We start from the raw sequence: 25,579 nt of genomic DNA, 5'->3' as shown, positions 1-25,579 counted from the left end.
GTACTGTTTAGTCGCGTGGCCTCATTTCTCCGGGCTGTGGAGCTGATCTCTTAGGATGATCTCTTACGGTGGCCGCTCCACAATCTTAGAATCCTGGCATCAAATCCCAAATCTTAAAGACACAGGAAGGAGTAAACCCAGAGAGACATGCCCTGACCACCTCCCATCAAAAAAGAGATGCTTCTGCCCTCCGCTGGATGCTGAAAACCAAGCCCATTCATTTCTAAGACAGATATGCTCCGGTCCAGGGAGAGGGCCTTCTCTAAGGAGTTATTATTGATCCAAAAAAAGACCTTTGTCTGAACTGTTTGATTCGTCAACACACTACCTCAGGAACGGCGTCAGATCTGACTTCGGGCAGCTTCAGAAAACCTTTTTAACCCTTCCTAAATGTCTGACTAGCTGCCCTGATTGAGTGTAAACTGCTCCCATTAATGTGCCTCCTTCGCCTCTGATTTGAAATAGATCAATAAACGAAATAAACGATGCAGTGGTTAAATATCTATTCTAGTATATTACTTAGGACCTCTGAGACTCTGAGAAGGGAGCTTGAGTATTGGGTGGGACTCGGGGTGCATGAGAGGTGCAGGCTGTTAGGAAGCTGGTACTATGTTCCCAGGGAAGTAGGGCACAGCCAGCGGAAGTGCCTTAGCTGAGACCCAAAGAGTGACTGAGAGAACGTCCAGTTACAGCTTGAACCCAACCACCCAGAGGCATCGCTTAGCTTCCTATGAAGGACTGCCTCTTCTGTACAAAACGAATATCCTCAGCCCCTCCATTTTCTGGCCACTTCTGTATGTCAGAAGTTAGCCAGGTGAGCCAGCTTTTTTACTCCAGTCCCTTGGAGGGACTTAGTCAGTGACCAGTCAGCCTGGATATACCTCTCTAAGGTACTGAGGTCTAGTGAGCAGCAGCCAGTTAGTTCCTTGGCTGGGGAAATCAATTGTTCTTGCATCTTTGCTGTCTGAAAGAACCATGCGTGAGATTCTCACGGGGGTTCTCTAAAGCTGCGCAGGGGCTGAGTGGCAGAGTGAAAAGGATGTGAACCAGTGCTCGCTGTGAACCCACTACACAGATCTACCTCCGAGGAGTAAAACGCTGCCCACTGTGTGTGCGGGGCAGGGAATAGAAGTCTCTGTCTTTCCCTCAGTTTCACTGTGGACCTAAAACTGTACCAAAAAATAAGGTCTATAAAGAAGAGAGGAGGAGGGAGAGGAGGCAGAGGGGGAGAGGAGGAGGGAGAGGAGGAGGAAGAGGGAGAAGAGGAAGTCACCACCAAGCATGGCAGCTCACACCTTTAATCCAAGCATTTGGGAATTTAAAGTAGTAAGATTTTTATAAGTTTGAAGTCAACATTAGAATACAGAGTAAGCTCTGGGCTAGCCTGAACTACAGTGCGACTCTCTGTCTCAAAAAGAAGAAAGGAAACTGGTCTACCCAAGGTAGAGCAGATGGGTAAGTGCCTCCCTGGCCATCCTTCTCCAGTTTTCCCACTCGAACCTAATTTTCTCTGTGAAGCCTCAGGTTCCCACGGCAGAGCTGGAAAGTTCCCAGTTGGGGCTCCCATGGGCATAAACACCCTGAGCATGGCAGTACTGGAGTGATTACTCTGTACACCAGGGCCAGCTTGTCTCTTTTTGGTACTCAGAAATCACAAATTATTTTCCTCTCCCCAGTACAGCATATAGAACCTTATTATCTATACAGCAGTAGAGTTTGCTGAGTGGCTGTATGAGCAAACGGATATCTGATGAGATGCGTCAGGAGGGGCAGCAAATCGAGCTTCGGGTCCTCCCGTCACACATGCACAGATACAACTCATCAGTTACCACTACGCCTCTCTGAGGCACAGGTGGTTAAGGAGGCTCATACACTCAGCCTGCCACTGTGGCCAATACTATGCTGGTAAATTAGCGACTTCCAGTCCTATGGATTGGCACAGACACAGCCGTCTGAAGTGAGGACCAGTAACATCTGGAAAAACAGAAGCCACGCCAGGTCTTTCAAACAGAGGGGGTTTAATGCGGGGAGTGGATTACACAGGCTTGGTACTGTGGACCGATCCCCCATGTTAGTACTTGCGGAGAACAGCTACTGACCTTAAGCTAGAGGGGACAAAAGGCAAGAGATGGTGTTACCAGAACCTAGGAGCTCTGGTGGGAGAACCCCCGCGGCTGGTGCCTGGCCCTCTGAGGGGGCTGCTGCGTGCTGGCTGCTTAGACTTCTGAGGGGGCTTCTGCTTGGCTGGTGGTGGTCGGACCTCTGGGCGGGGACGCGGCTGGTGCTCAGTCCTTGAAGGGGACCTTGGCTTGGCTGGCCTCGGAGGGGACCTTGGCTTGGCTGGCATCAGAGGGGACTTTGGCTTGGCTGGCGGCGCTCTGACCACCACTGGGGACGCAGCTGGCTGGTGCTTGGGCCTCTGAGGGGACGTGGCACGGCGGCTGGTGCAGAGAGGGCCAAAAGAAGCTGGAGGCTGCAGCCTGGGCTCTCCACCATCGCTTAAGGGATGCTGGCAGGAACTGGAAACAGCAGGAAAGCCCGGCCCTCCCTCCCACCTTCTGCTCGCCCTCCAGAACCTTCCTAACAGGGAGCTGACAGTCATGGATGGAGCAAAGGGAATGTGGTGTAGACCTGGCCCAGAGCCCGCGCTCACCTAGTCTTCTGGCAGGCACAGCAGATCCAGTCCTCCTCCTTCTTCTGGTAAAAGCAGCCGCTCTTGCAGATGCTGTACTTGCGGTCCACGATCTCACGCTTGGAGTTGAGGAAGGTGAAGGGTGGGCAACAGTGGATGCTGAAGTGCTCGGAGAACTTCTGGTTCTTGGAGAGCCTGGGGCCCTCCTTGGCCATTTTCTGACTCATCTCACTGGAAACCATTGATGAAGAAGGGGAGGGGAGGGGAGACACAAAACAGCATGTGAGGGAGGAGCCCTTACTGCTGTAATGGTTCTAACTGATAGTTGCTATGAGGCCATCTTTTGTTTCAAAAGATATAAAAACTAAGAACAAAAATGAAGTGGCAAGGGGCTGGAGAGATGGCTCAGGTTGAGAGCACTGACTGCTCTTCCAGAGGTCCTGAGTTCAAATCCCAGCAACCACATGGTGGCTCACAACCATCTGTAATGGGATCCAATGCCCTCTTCTGATGTGTTTGAGGACAGCAACAGTGTATTCACATAAAACAAATAAATATTTTTAAAATAAGTAAATAACGTGGTGATATAACCCTTTTCTGCTTCATCCCGTTTGTGTGCCTAATTTCTTTTCTTTCTTTCCTTCCTCTCTGCCTCACAAAATAACGGGCTCTGAGACACTTGCCTGGCCAGCAAGCCGCCCCTGAGTTAAAGAGTAAAGAGCCCAAGTAACCAAGTTTCTTTTCTTAACACCCTGTTGTTATCAGCAGGAGTTAACTGCCAGAAGCCATCACCTTTTGGCCTCAGATCAGCGAGGAAGAATTAAAGAGCCAAAAGTCTCAAGCTTTTGATCGCTGCTGATACCACACCTCGCTGCTTTCCGAGGTTTACCCTGGATGATGAGCTAGCTTCCTGCAGTTTTACACAAGTGGGGTGGGTGCACATGCGTGTGTGAGTGAGCATGTGTGTAGAAGCCCAAGGCAATTCCCAGGTGGACTTTCTGTGGGCTTTGTCTTATGTTTGACCAGGAGGCATCCCGTGTCAACTTTCCTGCAAAGCTCAACTCCAGTTGTACACCACAAAGATCAATGTCAGCTTTTCAGCTTCACTTCCTTTTCAATATGGGTGAGCTCTTGAGTTTATCAATAGTTTTTTTTTTATCTATTGTCAATATCCAAATGAATAAACTATTTTGTTAAGTTGATGTGTCATTTCAACGCATCAAATATGAAGAGCAACCATATGTCCAACTCTTTGAAATAGGCCTAATGTCTGTTAGTATTTGTTAGAGTTCCATACTTGATTTAAAAAGAAAAAACATTTCACGTTCCTGGAAACAGTTTGCAATTGTCTAGTGTTCTAATTAGCCTCAACTGTCAACTGCCAACTTGACACAGGCTAGATAGAGTCCCTAAGAAGGGAATCTCAACTGATGGATTGCCCTGATCAGATTGCCTGTGGCATGTCTGTGTGTTGGGGGGGGGGGGGGGGGGACAGGTTAACCCTGAGAAGCCTGCTTCCAAAGAGTAGCAATAAAAGTGAAAAGGGGAATAATTACTAATGCTATATAGGAAAGCCACTGTGGGTAGCACCATTCCCTAGGCACATGCTCCTGGGCTATGTGAGAAAACTAGCCAAGCGTGAGCTTTAGAGGGAGCCATCAATCAGCATCCCTCCGTGGTGGTGGTGTCTGCTTCATGCTTGTGCCCTTTCCATGGCTTCCTTCAATGATGGACTGCGACTTAGAAACTGAATATAAACCTTTCCTTCCCTTAAGTTGCTTTTGGTCAGAACGTCTTATCATGGCAAGAGAAGGAAATTATTGTACACTGTAAAGCTTTGTTTTTCTCATTATGTGCACCAACTGTAATCATGATTTATTTCTGGGTGTGACAGTTATCATGAATCATGGCTCAGACCCACAGAGACAGTGAACCCAACTCAATCTACCTGTCCCTAGCTCCCAAGAAATAGGATTATTTCCAACTTTTGGACCTCACCACATAGCTTCTGCCTGTTCCCTTCCTGCCCAACAACTACACAGCTCACCCACCCCTCCCCACCCCCACCCCCAAGGAGACCCTGCTCAAAAGGAAGGCTCCTTGCGGAGTCTTTCCCTCCCTGTGGCCTGACTTCCAATCTAATTTAAAGAAGATTTAAAGACAGATGAAGTGTGCAAACACCCAGAGAGATGAAGTATTAGGGGAAAAATAACTGGAAAAAAATTATATTCACAACAGCAACAAAATCCTGAAATACCCAGAAATAAAGAGAAAACTAAAATGTCAAAATTTTTATGGGAGAAATTTGGAGCTGCATAGATAATAAAAGGAATAAATTTTAAAGACTGTAATCGAAAAGATCTACGCCATAAAGAAACAAGGCTTTCTGGAAGTAAAGTCGTGAATGCAATGCGCTTCTTAGAACATCAGCAAAGATCTAAACAAAGCGCTTCAGTCTGAACCGACTGAGCCGACGAGACAGACGCTCTGGTAGTGCAAGAGCCATGCAGCACTCACAACGGAACAAACGCCCACAAATCAGAGTGGAAAACCCCAAATCCCAGAATGGAGAACTGGAAGGAGCGTACAAAGTCCTGCCCCCATACAAGAGGCTGTTTGCGATTGGTAGCTGCTAGAGAGGGTAGCAGGAAGTGGCGTTGGGTACATCGAGCATGCTCAGAGCAGACCTCACGCTCAGAGCAGCAGGCCAACACAAACTAGACTCCATGTTTCTGGTGGGTGCAGGAAGGACTTGCGAGAAGTGAAGGAATATTATCGAAATAAATTGTGTGAACTTCCCAAAAATAAATAAATAAAAACATTAAAAGTGAACGGAAAAATGTTTTAAAGTCTAAAAGCAGTAACAACTGATCTCATACCATATATGGAAACACATTCCTGAGAGCCGGAGTTTAAAATAATCTGACATGCTGTAATGCCAATACTCAGGCCAGGAAAGCATGGGGTCAGAAATTTAAGGTCATCCTTGGCTATATAACGAGTTCAGTCCAGCTCAGTCCACATAAGACCCTATATTTACAACAAATTAATTAAAACAAATTAACATAAAGAAGTGTAGCAATGGCCTGAAGTTAGGCAAATGGAACCTCAGAGTAGGAAACTAGAATTCAAACGCAGATACACACATACACAAGAAAACACAATGCCTATCAAAGGTGCACTAAATGAACGTCAGGAGAAAGTTCTTCATGAAGAAAGCTTGTGTAGGTAATTAGTATGAGTTGACGTTAGTAAAACAATCAAAGCCTACTCCACATCAAAAGACACAATATCTACGATCAAAAGAAGCGATGCCAAAATAATACAACATATATAAAATACAAAAAATTTCTTTTTAAATTTTTTATGTGGATGTTTTGCCTGCACATATGTACATGCCTAGTTCCTGGAGAGGCCAGGAGAGGGCATCCGATTACAGAGACTTGTGACCCACAACATGGACACACTAGGAATCAAACTGGAGCCCTACAGTAGAACAGCGGATGCTCTTAACTACCATCTCTCCAGCCTGGAAACTCTCCAGTTTTTGTCTGTCTAGTAGGTGAAGGGGTTTGTGATACAAGTTAGCCAAAGTTAAATTAAATTTCAGAACAGTTTAAATTTGAAAACCCTGCAAGTATAATGTACTGTATCAACCGATGAAAGGGAAGATGTAGCCAGTGGTGTATTGAGGAAGAGTCCACTGGGGATAGGGTGATGGCTCAGCAGGTAAAATGCCTCTCGATGTGTAGTCTGAGGACCATAGCTCAATCCCAGAGCCCACAGAGCTGGCAAGAGCGATCAGTGCTACAGCAAAGCAGGAAATAGAGACCGGAGAGTCCCAGGAGGCTCTGGGCCAGCTAGCCTGAGGTATACAGCAGAGAAGAAGAAAGAGACACTGTCTCAAGTGGGTGGGATGGGGGACTGCCACCTGAGTTTGCCCTCAGACCCCACGTTTGCCCACACTCACACATGCACCACACATATCATACATACACAAATTAATTATTAATAAATTAGTTAAATTGGAAAGAAATTTCTCAGTGAAACTCAGTATCTGCTCATGGCCAACCTCTCGCTGTAGTGGGAACAGAATGTGGTGTCTTAAAAGCATGGCTCCTAAATCGGACACCTGAGGAAGGGCTGTCACCCAGCACTGTTTGAAATCCTGTACAAAATGTTTTAATTTAAAAACTGGGCTGGGGGGTTAGCTCAGTCAGAAAAGTACTCGCCTTGTGAACTGAAGACCTAAGGTTAATCCCCTAGAACCCACATTTTTTAAAGATAAATAAATAAATAACAACCAGTATAGTGATGTGTCTGTAATCCCAGCAGTGGGGTCCCCTAGGGCTTGCTGGCCAGTCAGGCTAGCCCAAACAGTGAATTCCAGGCAAACGGGAAAGACTCTGTCACAAATATCAATGTGAACAGTGTCCTGAGAAAAGAGATTGAAGGTTGGGTTCACACACCTCCACATACATGTACATATGTACACACATAGGCACACACATGCCCACATGAACATGGACACATAACATACATACCAAAAATATTCAGAGGCTGTCAAACTCTACAAGCAAACATTAGAGATAGGAAGAGAGAAAGAGAGAGACAGAGAAAGTCCAACAAGGCTCCTGACATGGGCTGGAGAGATAGATCAGGGGTTAAGAGCATGGTCACCCTTCCAGAGGACCCAGGTTCGATTCCCAGCACCCACATGGCAGCTCACAGTCATCTCTTGGTAACTCCAGCTCTGTGGCACTTAGTAGCCTCTTCTGACCTCTGCAGGAACCAGGTATGTCCATGGTGCATACGACATACATGCCCACAAAATGCCCATACACATAAAAATAATAAATAAATAAATTGAGTACCTTTAAAAAGATTCCTAACGTAGGTCAATATACAAAATCCAAACATTTACAATTCAAGGATATAATATATATATAATAAAAGAAGCAATTCACACTGACCATAAGACCACTGAACATCTACAGGTAGAAATACATCAGACGAATTAAATAACAACCGTAAGAAACGTACATAACCAGGGATGGAGAGATGGCTCAGCGATTAAAGACAAAGGACCAGGGTTCGATTCCCAGCACCCACTTCAGGCAGCTTACAACATGTAACTCCAATGTCAAGGAGTACAACACTGTTCTCCAGATTCCACAGGTACCAGACATGCACACAGTACACACTCACATTTCGAGTACTCACACAGACGCACAAAATACACTTTAGAAAGTTTTAATCTACAAAACTTTTGAAAACTTAAAAAGAAGTTATTTAATTCCATAGTATGCTTAATGTCACTGAGTACATCTAAACGGATAAGGTAACTCTGACCCATATCAGATTTGCACGCAGCTGACAAGGCTATCCCATAGTTCTCGTGAAAGCATGAAGACCCGAGGACAACCAAGATAGTTTTCAGTGCGAGATCCGTGTCCTTTCAAATATTAGCACTCACTATGAACTACACCAAAACATAGACCCCACGCACAGACACACTGAATAAGAAATCTATGTCACACAGAATGCCAACAGTCACTACGAAGCACATTGACAGCATATTAGCTTGGGAAAAGATGATAGATCAGTGAGACAGGGTTGAGAGATCAGTAGCAGATCCACATATGTATAGTGGCATGATCTATAACAGAGGGATAATTTAAAATGATCAATGGTTGGTGTGGCAGTTAGTTGTAGTCACCAATTTAACTAGAACACCGGGGAGAGATCTCAATGAGGGATTTTCTAGATAGCGTTTGGCACATGAGCTTGTCTGTGGCAGGATTATCTTGACTATGTTAAGCAGTGTGGAAAGATCCGCTCACTGTAGGATCATACAAATTAATATGGAAAGACGCCCACTGTAGGCAGCACCACTCCCTAGGCAGGAGATCACAGACTGTATAAGAAATGAAAAAGAACCTGGCAGTGGCAGTGCAGATCTTTAATCCTGGGACTTGGGAAGCAGAGGCAGGGGGGCCTCTGTGAGTTGGAGGCTAGCCTGGTCTACATAGAAAGTTCCAGGACAGCCAGAACTATATATAGTGAGACCGTATCTCAAAAAGGAGAGAGAGAGAAAGACAGAGAGACAGAGAGAGAGACAGAGAGAGACAGAGAGACAGAGAGTAGAAAATGGTAAAAATGAGCTGGGCAGAAGCAGGCATGAATTAATTCTGTGCTCTTGACTGTGAACATACTGTGACCAAATGTCCCAAGCACCTGCCATTGTGACTTCCCCACTGTGATGGACTGTAACTTGGAATTTGGGGGCTAAAGTAAGTCATTTACCGCCCCCCCAATTCACTTTTTCCAGGGTGTTTTATCACAGCAACAGGAAACAAAACCAGGAAAGATGACTACCTAAGTAAAATCAAGGCAAGCATCCTAGTTTGCTGGTGACAACAAGCATCCTAGTTTGCTGGTGACAACAAGCACCTGCTGTGAAACATGAGCCAAGCAGAGGCAGGTGCTTCGTGTACTGAGTTCTTTTGTACTCATGATATCTCAAGCACTCCAGTTTGCAAATGAGAGATACAGATGTGGTGGTGTGACTATGCTTGGGCTAGGGAGTGGCACTATTGGAGGTGTGGCCTTGTTGGAGTAGGTGTGTCACTGTGGGCATGGGCTTTAAGACCCTCCTCCTAACTGCTGCTTCATGAGACAAGGAAATCACTGTAAGGCGTTGCCACCCTAAGGAAGGCAGACACCCAAGCGGTGACTCCTGTATAAGGACACCTTCAAAGCAACCATGACTTATTTTCAGCTAAAACAACATGGTGCATGCAGATCAGGCCCAGAGGTGTTCCTGTCCATCCATTTAATTTTTTTATACTGTGTTCCATGACTTTAACATGAGCGTGCTTAAGAGGGTACTCCTTCACTCACAGTGTTCATGAATGTGTCCTTAACTGAGCATGCTGCACAATGGCACCTCCCTGTATGGCTCTGCAGACTCCCTGAATAAAATCCCCATGCTTCCCTTGTTTAAGGACAGCGTGGCTTTGGAATTGACTCCAGAGCTTTCCTTGACTGTGTCTTCCTCCATTCTCCCATGCCTTGATTGTGCTTGTTATAGCAGCGTGCTCTCTGAGATGTGAATCCATCAACTGCACTCTCTGAGGTGTGAACCCGTCCACTGCACACTCTAAAATGTGAACCCGTCCACTGCACACTCTAAGATGTGAACATGTCCACTGCACACTCTAAGATGTGAACATGTCCACTGCACACTCTAAGATGTGAACATGTCCACTGCACTCTCTGAGGTGTGAACCTGTCCACTGCACACTCTAAGATGTGAACATGTCCACTGCACACTCTAAGATGTGAACATGTCCACTGCACACTCTAAGATGTGAACCCACCATCTTGATTTATGTAATGACTTACAACTATAAGTTCAACATCCTGTTCTGATGTAGAAGAAAATGTTCTAATGTCAAAGTATTATAGTTTAATAATCAGGATTTTTAAATCAAAAATACTCTATTATGAGTACAAATTTTAAAAGAAGGCAAATCGTTGAGAAGGAATAGTCTTTTAAATATATTGTGTCTATTTATTTGGGGTGTGCACGTCCGTGTGTATGTGGAGGTTAGGGGTGTACACATCACTGTGTATGTGGAGGTCAGAGGGCAATTTACCCGAGTTGGTTCTCTGCCTCCCAATTACAAGCATCCTACAGACCACAGGCTTGGTCGGGCTGCCAGGCTTGGCGACAAGCCCCTTCCCCCACTAATTCATGTTCCTTGCCCAGAGGGTAGTTATCTCCATATCAACTTGACTATAATACTCAAAGAAAAAGAAATAACAGCAAGTCCTAACCCTCCTGATGGGCCCAGAGATAAGGAAAACGTGACATCAGCAAAGCGAAGAGTGGATAGCCAATGAGAAGTGAAGGGCGGGTCACAGGACAGTGCAGGGGCGGGGCACGGGCAGTGCAGAGGCGGGGCACGGGGGCCTTATAGGGAAGGGGCACAGGACAGTGCAGGGGCAGGGCACGGACAGTACAGGGGAACAGTGCAGGGCAGTGCAAGGGAAAGGTATGTGCTGGACACTGACTGCTGTTTACAGTTATACCAGGAACTATCATAAGTTAGGGAGCCCTGGGCTGTCAAAGAACCCCTGTCTTCCTGCAAGGAAGAAGTGAGTTCAGGCACTGGTATCTATGGCGCCAGTGTCTTCACTGTGAAAACAAGGATCAACAGGGCAGAATAAATCCACCTGCTCCCCGAGAGACCATTAGCAGTTCCTAACCCTCGCTAATCTTCTCTTGGGCCAGAGACTAATGCTTTCCTCTGAGTATAGATTTACACAGTAAACACAACAGCTTCTTTGCTGATCAATCCACAGCTACAGAAACAGAAAAGAGAAGGATATCGCCCTTGGCCGGATGACTAGTAATTCATGCCTGCTAGGAACTTTTTTCCCCAGGGATGTGTCTCCTTGATGAGGAGTGTGCTACACATTAATACAATGAAATTGAGCAGTTGATCATTGGTGACAAGCCAGTGTCAGATAACAAATAACACCATACAAATATTTACTTTGAATTAGGGAGCCTTTGTGCAGACAGCCACAAGATGCCAAAACCCAATAGGGATTTGGAGACTATGTGAGACGTGACAGACTAAGAGAGTTCCAGTATCCAGTATCCTGGAGGCAGTCGTCCATTTGGGAATACAAAGCCATGTTGAATGCCTTATTGTATCGCTTTGTTTTAGCCAACAGAGACAAATGAGCGTGGGCTGCTCGGCAGACGACTATCTCACAGGCTAAGCAAGAGTCCTTCTTGCTGAGCAACCCCTCTGCCTGGAGCATCTCTGAGAAGAGAAACATATATAACGCAAGACTGGCAACTCAAGCACATAGACAAATACACCAGGCACATGTTTAGGGGTGAAAACATTAGTTACTACAATGGAGCAAGATAAACATACAAGAAGTATGGTAATCTAAACATTACATAAACAACACACCATTTCAAAACTAAAATTATACATGTTATAGTCTATGGACCCAGGAATAGTCTTAAATTTTATTTTTATTTTATGTGTATAAATGTTTTGTTTGTGTGTGTGTGCACACGCGTGTGTGTGCATGCCTATGGAGGCTAGGAGAGAGTTTTAGATCTCCTAGAACTGGAATTCTAGGTGGTTGTGAGCTACCATGTGGGTGCTGAGAACCAAACCCAGGTCCTCTGCAAGACCAGCCAGTGCTCTTAACTATCGAGCTGACTCTCCAGGCCCTGGACCCTGGAATCTTCCTGGGGACCTAGAGTGAGCAGGTAATCATGTCCTGGGTCCATGGCCAGCTGAGGCAGCTGAAGGCACCAGCTGGATGTGTCTCTTAGTTCAACAAAATATGACTGGGGATAAAGTGTTTGAATGTGGTGACTAAGGCCGCATGGGTGGCTAAAAGTGGAAAGAGAAGAGACGGTGTGATGGTTAATAAAAAGAAGAAAGCAAGTTGAGCAGCAACAGTCATGTCTCTGTGCTTCCTGCTGCCGATGTGATGGGACCAGCTGTCTCAGGCTCCTGCTGCCCGCCATGCCTTCTCCGCTGTCATGGACTGACGGTACTCTCGAACCATGAGCCAAAATAAACAATCTTTCCTTAAGTTGCTTTGGTTCGGTCTTGTGAAAAACAACTCTGCCTGAGCCTCGGGTTTTCAGGTTAAGTGAAGGAGTGGGAGGGAGTCTCAGAGCTGTGAGATCACGGGAGCCAGAGGCAAGGAGAGCTTCAAAAATAGTCACCTTGGATAACTCCAGGAGAAGCTGAGTAGAAGCACAGGAGTGACTGGTGACCACAGCAAGAGCTGTTCCTTGGAGTGGTTGAAACAGGAGCCACATCTGACAGATTGTTGAGGGAATTTCAACTATGGATTTGGACAGAGGAAAAATAAGCAGCAGGAGCCAAACACTGAAGAATGGAGGGACAGAGCGTGGGCCCTGGGAGAGTTCACAGAAACCTTTTAGGGGAGGTGCTCATGTTTGGTGGTTGTCGATCTGTTGTTTGCTTAGTTGGTGTGATGAAAGAGCTGTGAATATGTAAATATGTAAATGTGTCTGTGGAAAGATGTACAGAGGGGAAGACACAATCAGAAGAAAGTCAATAACGTTCCCGAGGGAAAAGGAGGCGCTAGAATACCGAACACAGGGGAAGGGGGAGGCTGAACGCCTGCCCTCTGCAGAAGACGGGAGACAGAGGGAGAGCAAAGCTCGGAGATTAAAAGCTCTTGAGGAGAATGGGGCTGGAAGACCTCCTCGTCCACTTACTTCCATGAAACAGGAGGACAAAGCATCAGCTGAGAAGAGAGAGAACCATCTGAGGTGATTGGGTGAAGGGGATCTGGGGGCAGTGTGGACAGCGCTCTATCGAAGCAGCAGCTCTCGGGGTCTAGAGGAAAGCCTTGAGCTTCAGCTTTGATATGGTAAAGTGTGGACAAGGTCCACAGTGTGGCAACGGACAAAGAAGAGAGAAGGGCTAATACACCTGAGTGTTGGGTCCCTTGTTCCTGTAACTTCCAGAAGTCGAGTTGATGGATGGAGTTGTGGTGGAAAGAGAAAGGGGAGACCTGCTTAAAACCCACTAGCGGAGAAGGGTGAGTGAGAGAGAGCAGCTGCGGACCCCACAGGGACAGCACAAGTTTCAAATGCTGGTTTAACTGGAGAGCAAAGGAGTTATAAAGAGAAAGACGGCACTGGCCTCGCTCTGGAGGGATGCGAAGCACAAAATAGCCCCACAGAGAGACAGACAGATGACGCTAAGACAAAGACCCAGATGGTCCCCTGAATGAAGCTGGAGGGTCCGAGAGAGAAAGAGTCTTTTCATAGGAAGGCTACTGTGCATGGTACAAGGGGTTGTAAGCAGGCAGATGGTGACTTGAGTCATGGTCTCTCCAACATAGAGTTTGTTTTCATAGTTCTATTTCCAGGCTGAGAATACCAGGAGATAACTGACATGCTAAAAGAAGTGTCTAAGCTGCTGGGCATGATGGCACACACCTTTGATCCCAGCACCCAGGAGACGGAGGCAGGAGGATCTTTGTGAGTTTGAGGCCAGCCTGATCTACATAGTGAGTTCCAGGATAGTTCATAGTGAGACCCCTTCTCAAAAGTTAAGAAAGGAAAGAAAGGAGGGAGGGAGGAAAGAGTAAGAGAGCTGAAGGTCTCCTGCTGGTTTTACATTCTTCTGTGACGTTCTGAGGACTTGTAATCATTCATGCAACAACTTAGATGCAGATCCGTACCTGGGTTTTCATCCGTGCCAGGCTGGCAACCAGGACTCTGCTCTCCGCTTGTCTTGCTCTCATTTGATTCTTTGTAGCCCTAGAAGTGAGGCAGTAGCGCGCAGACTGGTCAGTTGGTGAATTAGCTACATGGTTGCAACTCAGCCAATTGTGTTTCACAAGGAAGCTCACTCTCACAGCGCTAAAATGAGTCTAGAGAGATGCTGTCTACCAGTCTGGGGATGAGGAAGGACGCACTGGTAATATTTCATGCTAATTTGTAAGCCATCTCATCACTATGGGGAAAAAAATGACACCCATCTCATTAATTTAAGTAACGGGTTCAGGGCTGGGAGACAGCTCAGTTAGTGAAGCAGTTGCTATGCAGACCTGCTGGCCTGAGTTTGGTCAGAGGCCTCGGTCAGGGAAGAACTTCTCGGAAGCTGTTAGAGGACAGAAGTTAGTTTTTACCATGCACCTTTTCTCCTGTGAGATTCTTACTGTAAAGTCTGAGCTTTGCACACACACTGATGGCCAGGTGCTGGCTCAGTGCTGGCCACGGAGACTCAGCAAATATTTGTTAATTGAGTGGGTAAATGAATGGATAGAAACTAAATGTGGTACAAGCTGAGCCCACGTTCACCGAAAAGACTGCATCCCTTCCCCTTAGGATCCGAGTTTCTTCAAGATGACTTAGTTTTGCATAAGGTGACTATAGTCTCACAAGTGAATAGCCCACTAAATTCTAGATTCTGACTGAGGTGGGAACTGCTCACTATAGTGCTTCCCCCGTTGCTGAGACTATGGACAAGCGGTTTTTCTTTATGCCTCCTTTTGCCTGTCCCCACATGGGGCTTTACACAATATAGGTCAATAACTAATAACAACAACAACAACAATAATAGAGGATTTTACACCTGGTTTTTATTTGTGCTTCCCCTGAGGCCCTGGGATGTGAGCCCGTGGTTCCCTGCTCCTGGGAACTGTAATAACCCTGTCTCATTATCCCACAGCATCCTCCTAGCAGAGGTGGTTTTAAGCAGACTGGTACCTGTGTCACTATGCACAGAAGCTGCACCATATTTTTTCAAACCCTTTGGAATTTTTATCAAGTGTGTTTAAGGGACACCGGAAGAGTGAGAACCAGGGCAAGCTGCTCAGCCAGCAGAAGGCAGCCCCTCCCGGAGCCCAGATGATTGGACTCAGCCCCAGAGTCCGGCCACCTTGTAGGTTGTCGATGCAGGCTAACTGTCAACCACAAAACTCCCCTGACCTCCTGGACATCACACATCCTGATCTGAAATTCTTTTGACTGAGGAAAAGGAAATTTTGTTCCTCCATTTTCCACACCAAGATGGCTCATCATGGGATATATAATTAACTATAAAGCACTTTACCAGGGGTTGTAGAAATCGCTCATCAATTAAGAGCACTGGCTGCTCTAGCAGAGGACCTGAGTTTGGTCCCCAGCAACAACCTTGTTAGTCACCACCATCCTTAACTCCAAATCCAGGGAACTCAAGGTCCTCTCCTGGACCTCAGGCCTGCATGTGGTGCACATACACACATGCAGGCAAAACACTACACATCTAAAATCAAATAATAAAACCTCTGTCAAGCGACACGGTAACTTTGATGTCCCAAACACAACAATCAGAATCCCTAAGGCTCACACCAGAGCTGAACCCTGGCAGCTCAAACAGGTTGGGCCTAGCTTTCTGTCTTCACAGACTAGTTAAAGAGACTAGTTAAAGAGACTAGTAAGTGTAAAGCAGGAATGGATTTTTTCATTGTGAATAAATCAAGTGTGGTCATAGGGTGGTGTGGCCAGCTGTGGTCATTGGATGGTGTGGCCAGCTGTGGTCATTGGGTGGCCTCTTTCTGTTCCCTCACTTGGGAGGGACATAGGAGTATTTTATACCTCACAGATGTTAAGAGTAAAAAGTTTTAAGACATCTCAGAAACATCTTACAGCTTTAATTCCCCTCCTAGGGAGAGGTCTGTGGAGGAAGTGGGTGTTGGAACACACAGGAGATCCTTGTTCATGAGCCTGCTGAGCCTGTCTATCAAGGTCAAGGATGCACAGCCATGATGCTCGTTCATATCAAAAGAAGGCTCAGTTGTACACGTTTATTACTTCTTCTAATTCCCTTGTATAGAAATCTTAGGTGCTCCCTTAAAATCCTAGTCACTCTCCCACAGAGCCTGAATGAAAGGTTTCCATGATCGGATTCGAGTGTACATTTTCATGGGTACACTCAACCTAGTCCCAGCCCAGCCCAGCAGGATTCTAGGTTGTGAGAAGCAGGTGTCAGCAGGTCACCCACATGTTCCTCTGCCTCCTGAGACCTCTATACCCTGACCTTTTGTTGTTTTGACTGAGAAAAAGGAGGCATTAGATACCATCATGTCCTACCCCTGGATGATTCATCCCAAGAACACACAATCTGCTTCTTGTTTGAAACAGGCTCTTTACCCCAGGCTGGCCTCCAGCTCCCTGTGTGGCCGAGGATGCGCTTGAACTTCTGACCCTCCTGGCCTCACTTCCGGAGCGCTGGGACCACAGGTATGAGCCCCATGCTTATATAGTTTATCCAGTGTCAGTGACTGAGCCTGGTGCTCTGTGCATACTAAACAGGCACTGCCAACACAGCTATGCTCCCAGCCCCATAATCCTATAAGCACAGAACGTCTATACAAACTATAGACGATTCTGGATTCAGCAGGTTTCCCAACAAGGGTGAGGTCTCTGCTGAAGAGAAATGGATGAAACAGGGGGGGGGGCGCGGGGGGGGCGAGGAAGTAGCTTGTTAGGAGCCAGATCTAACCATTATCCAATCTAACCCCATCAAAAGCCGCTTCCTATCACCATCACTCAGACCAAGCGTACACTGAAGGAGATTCAACAATGTAACAGCTTCAAAGCCACCAATGTTATAACAGGAGAGATGGCTCAATGGGTAGAGTACTGTGTGAGTACTGTGCAAAGTGTAGGGTCTGAGTTCAGTTCCCCAGCACCCACAGCCAGGCATGGGATCGAGCATCTGTGCCCATCACACAGAGACAGTCAGATCCAGCAAACACGTCTAGGTCAAATAACAGGGGCCCTGTCTCAAAAACTAAGGTGAAATCCCGTGACATTGACTGCTAACCTCTACACACGTACACACAAGTCTACTCATGCACACATTCATAATGCACACACCCGACACACACACACCAACAAGATTGTCGGAGAATGGCTGTCCTGGGCACATTCGCAGGTTAAAGGAATCTATAGAGACAAGACAGACAAAAGCAGTGTGTGAGCCTGGACTGGCTGCTGATGAACCAAGGAGGGGGAAAGAGGCCTCTAGATTAGATAGCAGATTAGCATGCTATGCTCAGTGTTAGCTTTCTGATGTTAACAGTGTGTGCGCTCAGTCTCAGGCGGCTGGGGAGGGTGTGGGGGTGAGTGTGCTTGCACATATAGAGAGAATGGTCAGGCAAACGTGGTAACGTGTTAGCATTTGCATAAACTAGATACAGTTGGAATTCTTTATATTGCTTGCAACTTTTCAATACATTTGAAGCGATTTTGAGATCCACTCACCAGCAATGCCCCGCATCCTAAATACTCCTCAAACAGCAGATCTGCGCACCTGGGTGTCGCCCTGTTTTGTTCACAGCATTCAAAACCTTTTCTCCACTTTCTTCCTAATATTCTAGCCAAGTGCATTGCTTCATTCCCCTGACACATGATTTTTCTTTTACTTTTTCTCTCAGACAAAGACTGAAGACTCCCAGGATTTCTGAGAGCTTCTGTGTGAGGCGAAGCATTAATGTGGCTTCACTCAAGGTGAAGACTTAGTCATCAGGGCTGCACACCCCGATACAAATCCAGCTGTGTGTTTAAGGGAAGCAGCTGTTTCCAGATGAGAAGGAAAACTCACTTATATTTCTTTTTGAACTTTACTCCCTTTTAAATGTTTTTTTTTTTGTTGTTGTTGTTGGCATATATTCTTTGTACGTAATCATGGCTTTTGTTGCAACATTTTTGCACAAGTACATAATGTATTTCAGTCATATCCATGCCTTTGTTTCGGGCTGGAGCGATGATGGCTCAGTGGTGAAGAGCACTGACTGCTCTGTTCAAATCCCAGCACCCATCTAGCAGCTCACAACTGTCTGTAACTCCATCTCTCTCTCTCTCTCTCTCTCTCTCTCTCTCTCTCTCTCTCTCTCTCTCTCTCTCTCTCTCTCTCTCTCTCTCTCTCTCTCTCTCTCTCTTTCTTTCTTCCTGCTCCTAGGATTCCCCCACTTCCTATTTGGCCTCCCCTCTGTTTCCATGGGTTTGTGGGGAGGTTAAGATCTAGTGAGTTTCATTAGGGCTCCTCACAGGAGCATGAGTGAGACTCTGTTGCCAGGTGTGCGGGCATCTTAGCAGTGCTACATGGTTACTAAAGACTAAAGACAACATCTCTCTTCCCCATTAGCCATTAACTGTATGTAAATCCTCAGGGAGGAGCGAAGCCCCACAAAAACTCATTTTTAAGTCATGCCAATCAATTGAAAAAGAAATTGGGACTAGGGAAAACACCAACAACACCATTGATCTCTCTCTCCAACAACAAAGGTATCCAAACATGAAAATCCAAGGTCTTTTCAGGAGCAGACAAACCTGGGGCATTAGGAGGAATGTTCCCAAAGGTCCCTTTGCCCAGATCAGAATAAACGACTGTTCTTTCTCTCTCTCTCTCTCTTCTGCGTCCTCCTACCTCCTACTCTCATTGTGATAGCTTCCCGTGTGACCCATAGGAGTGTGTACCCTTCCCACGTGAGGTACAGGGTGAACCAGGGCTCTGGAATCCTCTTACCTGCGGGTAATGGCTGTTGTGAAAGGTTCCTGTGGATAGCGGGCCCTGGTGGAGCTGGGCCACCTCAGTACACGAGGAATATATAGGGAGAGGCTCTACGTCTGGGTTTTCATTACAGAAAGTGTTTTTGATAGGTCCTCAACCAAGATGTACTTTACAACAAAAGCTACACAAAGGCCGCACAAAGGCCACACAAAGTTTAACAAAAGGCTAAAGAAAGACCAAACAAAAGCTAAAGAAAGTTGAAACAAAGAGTGAAACAAAAAGAAAACAAAGGCCAACAAAGATGGGAACAAAGACCAAGACAAAGAGTAAAAGAAACATCTGAACAAAAGCTAAAGGCACGTCACACATGCACGCACCCACCCTGCATCCACACCACAACCTACAGGCTCACTCCAGCATCCCACCACCACATAATCAACACCCCATGCAAACCATCGCCCCTCTCCAAAGCCATTCCCGCCACTCTATCCATAGCCGATGGCCTGTGCCAAGTCCCTCCATACCACATGCCCGCTCAACCCACAGAATGGCCGTCCGCTGACTGTGCTAGAGACATGGAGCAATACACTTACATCTTTCTGCAATGCATAAACTACATGCTCCCAAGTATTACATCAGTTTCATTGGCTGCCACTTGCTGAGTGATCCTGATTTCCTTTGATAACCGACCACTGGCAGACACGGGGTTTTATACGCAAAATTTAATGACTAGTATTAACTCCCAGATCAAACATTAAAGGTCACGCTACAATGGATATCTATAATATCTATGCAGGTTATAGACTGAATCCAAAGGATTAAGGAGGCTACAGAGCATAAAGAGGCTCCGCTGTAGACAAAGCTGTGAGAGAGAATCATGGCAGGGGTGGATGGCATTGTATGGATATTTTATCTGTCAATTTAAAAACCTATGGCCTATGGCTTAGACAGGAAATAGATGTGGAAATGAGTATATTTAGAAGGTATGTTTATAATTTTTATGTTATTATTTTAAATTGAAGGATAATGCTTTTTTGTTGCCAAAAAAACATTTTGCCCTAGGAAAGGTATATTTTGTTAGTCAATGTGGGGAACCCGGAGTTGGGGTTGGAGCAAAATTGTTTTGCTTTTATCCAACAACGACGACGACGACAACGACAACAACAACAACAACAAGCTATGTTCATGAGAGCTAAAGTGGGGTAGAGTTTTATGTTACTCTGAGCAGCCAGCCTGTCTCCTTGGAATGTGGGGTTTCACAAGGAAACTATGTCAATTCATGAGAGCTAACTTTAAAATGGGTGTCACACTGGCATGAGAGTCCTATAGACGTGGGCTTCCATGGGAGAACTGGCAACTGTTTGTCCTGGCTCATGGCACATGGGTCAAGTCATAAAAACGCAGTAAATACATGGTGACTTGAAAATACATTTATACAGTAAATGGAATGGAATTTAAATAAAGTTATATGTAAAAAAGATAATGTAATTTATATAAAGAGGAAGATGATGTAAGTATATTTATCCACAGAGATGCTAATCCCCAAAGAAGGGAGAAAGAAATGGAAATAGATGTGTCTTCACGGATACAGATAGATAAATAAATCAATCTAGGCCTTTGATCTCAATATTTGGGAGACAAAGGCAAAGTAGGTTTCTTGTGAGTCTGAGGCCAGGCTAATCTACAAAACAAATCCAAATTAGCCTGGCTAGCTCAGTTGGTAAAACATAAAAGTCTCAATCTCAGGGTTGTGGGTTCAGGCTGCATCTGCCCAGCTCTAGTGTTGACTGAGACTTATTGTAAATAATAAAAGTTCTGTGTGTGCTTTATCCAGAACCTAAATGGTCAAAGCTGGGGTAGAAACCCTGGATTGGGATTGAAATTTTCTACAGGTGTGCTCTAGATTCCTGTGACAGGACATTCTTACCAAAAGGGACTTGGGGAAGGAAAGGGTTCATCTTAGCTTAAACCTCTATATCACAATCCATCATCAAGGGAAGTCAGGTAGGAACTCAAGCAAAAGCCTGAAACAGAGACCATTGAGAAGTAAATATTGCTTCTTCCCAGGTTCATACTCAGCTAGCTCTCATACCGAGCCCAGAGCCGCCTGCCTAGGGAATAGTGCTACCCACAGTGGTGAGGCCCTCCTATGTCAATAGCAGTCAAGGATCTGGGGAATACCTCAACTGAGGCTCCCTTCTCAGATGATTCTAGGCTGTCTCCGTCAGCAGATAAAGCTAACTAGGGTAAGGTAGTTAGATAAGTAATTCAGGTGACAAGCTACAGGACAGACCAGCTGAGGCGTGGGCCCGTGGAGGTGATGATCCGTCAGAAGGATGGATGGACAGACTGATGTTGAGATGGTGGACAGGCAGATGACAGTTTGCCTGAACCTTGTCAAGCATTGGGGAACATGCTGAGCTGAAACCTTGTACAAAAAGTGTGTGTGTGTGCATGTGAGCACATGAATGCACACCCACTCGTGCATTTGTGTGTGTGTGCGCGTGTGTGTGAAGAGTAAACTACTCAGAGTATGAAGTTTGTGAGGAATTTGTGAGTGTGATTTTCGTCGTAATATGGCTTGGACTGTGTAGGCAAGCTGTAGTGTGTGAGGCTGCATGCTTACTGTGGTGCCCCCGCCTGTTGGTGGGTCTGTGGTTTGTGTGGAGATCGGGCTATGCCCCGCTCTAAATCACTTCACTCTTTGTGACACTGTAGCTTTGAGGCTGTTCCTCACCCTAAGTGACTCCACTTCACCAGTGGTATTTGGTTCTCCGAGTCTACACAAAAGGTTCTTGTTCGTGCACAGCAACAGCGCCTGCCTGCCCAGCCTCACCTGTGAGGCAGAGGTGTAAATAACTCTTTCCTGAAAGTGAAAGGTTTCCACTTTGAAACTTATCAAAGGAGATGGGGACCATAAGATCCCATGGACATGTTAAACTTACATCAGGAAGCCAGAGAGGCGGTGTGGCTGGTAAAGGTGCCCTACACCAAGCCTGACGACCTGAGTTCAGTCCCTGGGATCTCATGGTAGAGGGAAAATACTGAGTCCTGCCAGTTGTCCTCTGGTCACAACAAGGTTTCTATAACATGTGCATGCCCACAAACTCACCCACCCACCACACACACACATGCACACACACACACGCACGCACACACACACACATGCACACTACAACATAAAAATATAATAACAAATAAAGTCATAGGAGAATAATCTGGCCTGAGGACTCACATTGCATGCTATCGATGCCGTGCCCTTCCCTGGGCCCCATAAAGAGGAATCATAATACAGCAATAATGATACAGTCACGGTTGAATTGTGTTTCCTGCTTCCAAATCCCCATATTGAGGATCAAACCCCAGTACCTCTATGGCTGACTTTATCTAATGGGACCTTATGGAGGAAACCAGGATAAAATGGACCATTGAGGTGGGATGCCATCCAATAGGACAGCCTTCAATCTGACACGTGACAGGAAAGACACCGTGAGGAGTCAGGGAGAAGCCGGCATCTGTGAGAGGAGGAGAGAGGCCGGCGGCAACAAAGTCTTCCTTACCGCGTTGGAACCTGCCCTGCCGATACCTTGACCTCAACTTCCAATTTGGGAGAGACGTGAAGGCAGCATCTCCTGCTGTTTTGGACCCTGGATGTTTGGCTACAGCAGCCTTTTGCACAAGCAAGCCTGTCTGCCACAAGGCCAACAAGATCTACTGCTATTGTATGTATCCATCTGAATAGCTCTGTGCAATGGCAAAATGCTGTCCAGAGGCTCCCATTGAAAACCGATAGCTGGTGTTATCAGAACCACATCCCCAGCCTTCTCACCAGGGGTAAGCACACATACCGGCTTCCTCGCTAGTTTTCTTCTATTTTAATAAGTAAAACATAGGAGTACTTTACTACAAGATGCCAACTTTCTTCGAACTAATTAATTTTCTTTCTTTTATTTTTCTTTGTTTTTGTTTGTTTCCTTAGAATATTTGGGATTGGGGAAAGGTATTTTTTATTTCTTTTTTTTTAAATGATTTATTTATTTTTTATGTATAGGAGTACACTGTGGCTGTCTTTAGACACATCAGAAAAGGGCATCAGATCCCATTACAGATGATTGTGAGCCACCATGTGGTTGCTGGGAATTAAACTCAGGACCTCTGGAAGGCACTGAGCCATCTCTCCAGCCCCTATTTTTTATTTCTTTATTTAAATCAGAGACACTTTAACTGGCTTTCTTCCAGGCTCACATTCAGCTAGCTTTCTTGTAAAGCTCAGGACCACCTACCTAGGGAATGGCACTGTCCACTGTGGCTAGGCCCTCCTATAGCAATAACAGTCAAAGAAATCCCGCCCCTCCCCCCAGGCGTGCCCACAGGCCAACCTAATCTAGGCAATCCCTCAATTGAGACTCCCTTCTCAGATGGTTCTAGGCAGTCTCAGGTTGATAATTAAAGCTAACTAGGACAAGCTGGGGTTGCCATGTGTGTGGAGGTCAGAGACCCATGTCCCTCCCACATAATACATACATACATACATACATACATACATACATACATACATACATACATACATACTTAATGCACTGCTGGGTTTGTTGTTATTTTCAACTTTGTATATATCTATTTATTTTTGCTGTTTGAGACAGGGTCTCACTACATAGCCTTGGCTGCCTTGGAACTTGCTATGTAGACCAGGCTAGCCTGAAACTCACAGAGATCTACCTGCCTCTGCCTCCTGAGTGCTGGGATTATACCCAGCTTATAATTGAAATTTTTAAAAGTTGTCTTATGATTTGAAGCAAGTCGAGCACTGCACGGCCCTGACTGTGTCCTACCTCATCGATGGAAGCAGATGACAGGTGACGTTCATACATCCGTTTTGTTGTAGAAATATGAATATGAGCATTTTGTTCTATAAACAGCTCTCAGGCCACTTGTTTATCAGAGGGTAAACAGCGATAATGAATTGATTGCTCAGATCTGAGGAAAGCAAGCCTACGTTGCTCCTCATTTGCTGTCAGGCTGCTATGTGTCTAGGTCTGTCCGCAGTTCTGACCTCGGCCTCACGAATTTCTAGCTTCTTGGGTCTCTGATTTTCTGTGATGAACAGAAGGCTGTAATGCCAGCTGAACTGCCAACCACTCAAACAAAGCTCCTGTGTGTCCCCAAGCTCCATGCCCAGCATCACCGTCTGCCTCCCCACACTCTGCGAGGGACCAGTCACAATTGTTTCTGGTCAGCAATGGCCTGTGCCGGAATGGACACCGTGTTCCCTAAGTAAGGCACCGTGTTCCGCCCCCCAGCCCCGTTCTGTGTTAGAAGTCCCTAGACTATACATCTGTTATAATGAACCCACGAGTTGGGTTTGAGCTCCTATTACATTGGAGAAAGAACGCGTAGGATGGAGTGGCACTGTGCTGGGGTCTTCCACCAGGAGAGACCCAGGTTGTGCCTGCGGGACTTCAGCCTCCTGCAGGGATTTCGATTGTTGATGTCAGCTATCCAGAGACGTGTGCAGCGGAGCAGGACGCCAGCAAATGGAAAAATGAAGATGGCAAATTCTCTGTGTTCTAATCCTGTGCTTACCAAGAGGCAGTGAGTGTCTGCTGGGTGTTTTTAGTGTGCCCAGAGAAGCAGCAAAGTGGCCTGTGGGTAAAGATGCTTGGGCAAGCCCAACCTCAACCCATGTGGTCAGGGAGAGAAGGGAATCCCACACACTGTCCTCCTACCTCTACACTGTGTGCCATGGCACGTAAGCACATGCATACATATGCATACACATGTATACATGCACACAAACATGCATAAGTGCACACACATGCACACATATGCAAACAAACATGCACAGACAAAGAACACATAGACCGCATATACACACTACACATACACAAACAGACATACACCGCACACACACACACCCATACACATACATACACACACATGCACACACACATGCACAAGTGCACACACACACAAAGAGAACACATAGACTACATGTACTCAGCACACAGACACAAACAGGGACATATATCACTCACACACACACACATACACAGTCACACACACACACACTCACATACACACACATACATGCGCACACACTCATGAAGTAGAATGGGGAGCAGTTGGGCAGAGCATGAGGAGGGTTTCAGGAGTGGGAGGAGACTGGGAGAAGGCAGCATGGACTAGGATCATAAAACGCTCTACACAGATGAGAACTTCCAAGTAGAAATGAACAGCTGAGGCCTCTTCTCTCCTGCTACACACTGCTAGTGTTGGGCTGCAAAATGCACACAAGCGGAGGTTTCTCCAGGAAAACAGGGACACTGCGTGCTGTCACAGGGACGCTGTGTGCTGTCACAGGGAAGTGTGTGCTGTCACAGGGACGCTGTGTGCTGTCACAGGGATGCTGTGTGCTGTCACAGGGATGCTGTGTGCTGTCACAGGAACGCTGTGTGCTGTCAGAGGGATGCTGTGTGCTGTCACAGGAACACTGTGTGCTGTCACAGGGAAGCTGTGTGCTGTCACAGGAACACTGTGTGCTGTCACAGGGAAGCTGTGTGCTGTCACAGGGAAACTGCAAGGTGTCACAGGGAAACTGTGTGCTGTCACAGGGACACTGTGTGCTGTCACAGGGAAGCTGTGTGCTGTCACAGGGATGCTGTGTGCTGTCACAGGGAAACTGCAAGGTGTCACAGGGAAAGTGTGGGATATCACAGGGAAACTGTGTGCTGTCACAGGGACACTATGTATTGTCACAGAGACATTGTGTGCTGTCACAGGGAAACTGTGTGCAGTTACAGGGAAACTGTGTGCTGTCACTGGGAAGTGTGTGCTGTCACAGGAACACTGTGTGCTGTCA

The 25,579-nt window shown here is 46.3% G+C and overlaps 1 protein-coding gene across 3 annotated transcripts in view; it reads right to left on the bottom strand.

The window, feature by feature from the left end:
* The window catches only part of Mobp (myelin associated oligodendrocyte basic protein), a 30,386-nt gene extending 11,575 nt beyond the window's left edge, over positions 1-18,811 (bottom strand). Inside the window, exons 1-4 of one of the 3 annotated variants that reach the window (XR_003837625.1) lie at positions 18,736-18,811; positions 13,901-13,979; positions 2,654-2,863; positions 2,139-2,441 (exon numbers count right to left, since the gene is read on the bottom strand). Coding sequence is in view for 1 of the 3 variants with exons in the window: in XM_021173306.2 (XP_021028965.1) it covers positions 2,135-2,441; positions 2,654-2,859 (513 nt within the window). In the remaining 2 variants the exon portion in view is untranslated. Of the gene's footprint in view, positions 1-1,284; positions 2,442-2,653; positions 2,864-13,900; positions 13,980-18,735 lie in introns of those variants that run through there. The other 2 variants (XM_021173306.2, XR_003837624.1) reach the window with 2 other exon arrangements.
* Positions 18,812-25,579: the final 6,768 nt, after the last annotated feature.

Source organism: Mus caroli, chromosome 9, assembly GCF_900094665.2.
Source record: "Mus caroli chromosome 9, CAROLI_EIJ_v1.1, whole genome shotgun sequence".
NCBI classification, from domain to species: Eukaryota; Metazoa; Chordata; class Mammalia; order Rodentia; family Muridae; genus Mus; species Mus caroli.
This window is presented reverse-complemented; position numbering and strand designations above follow the sequence as displayed.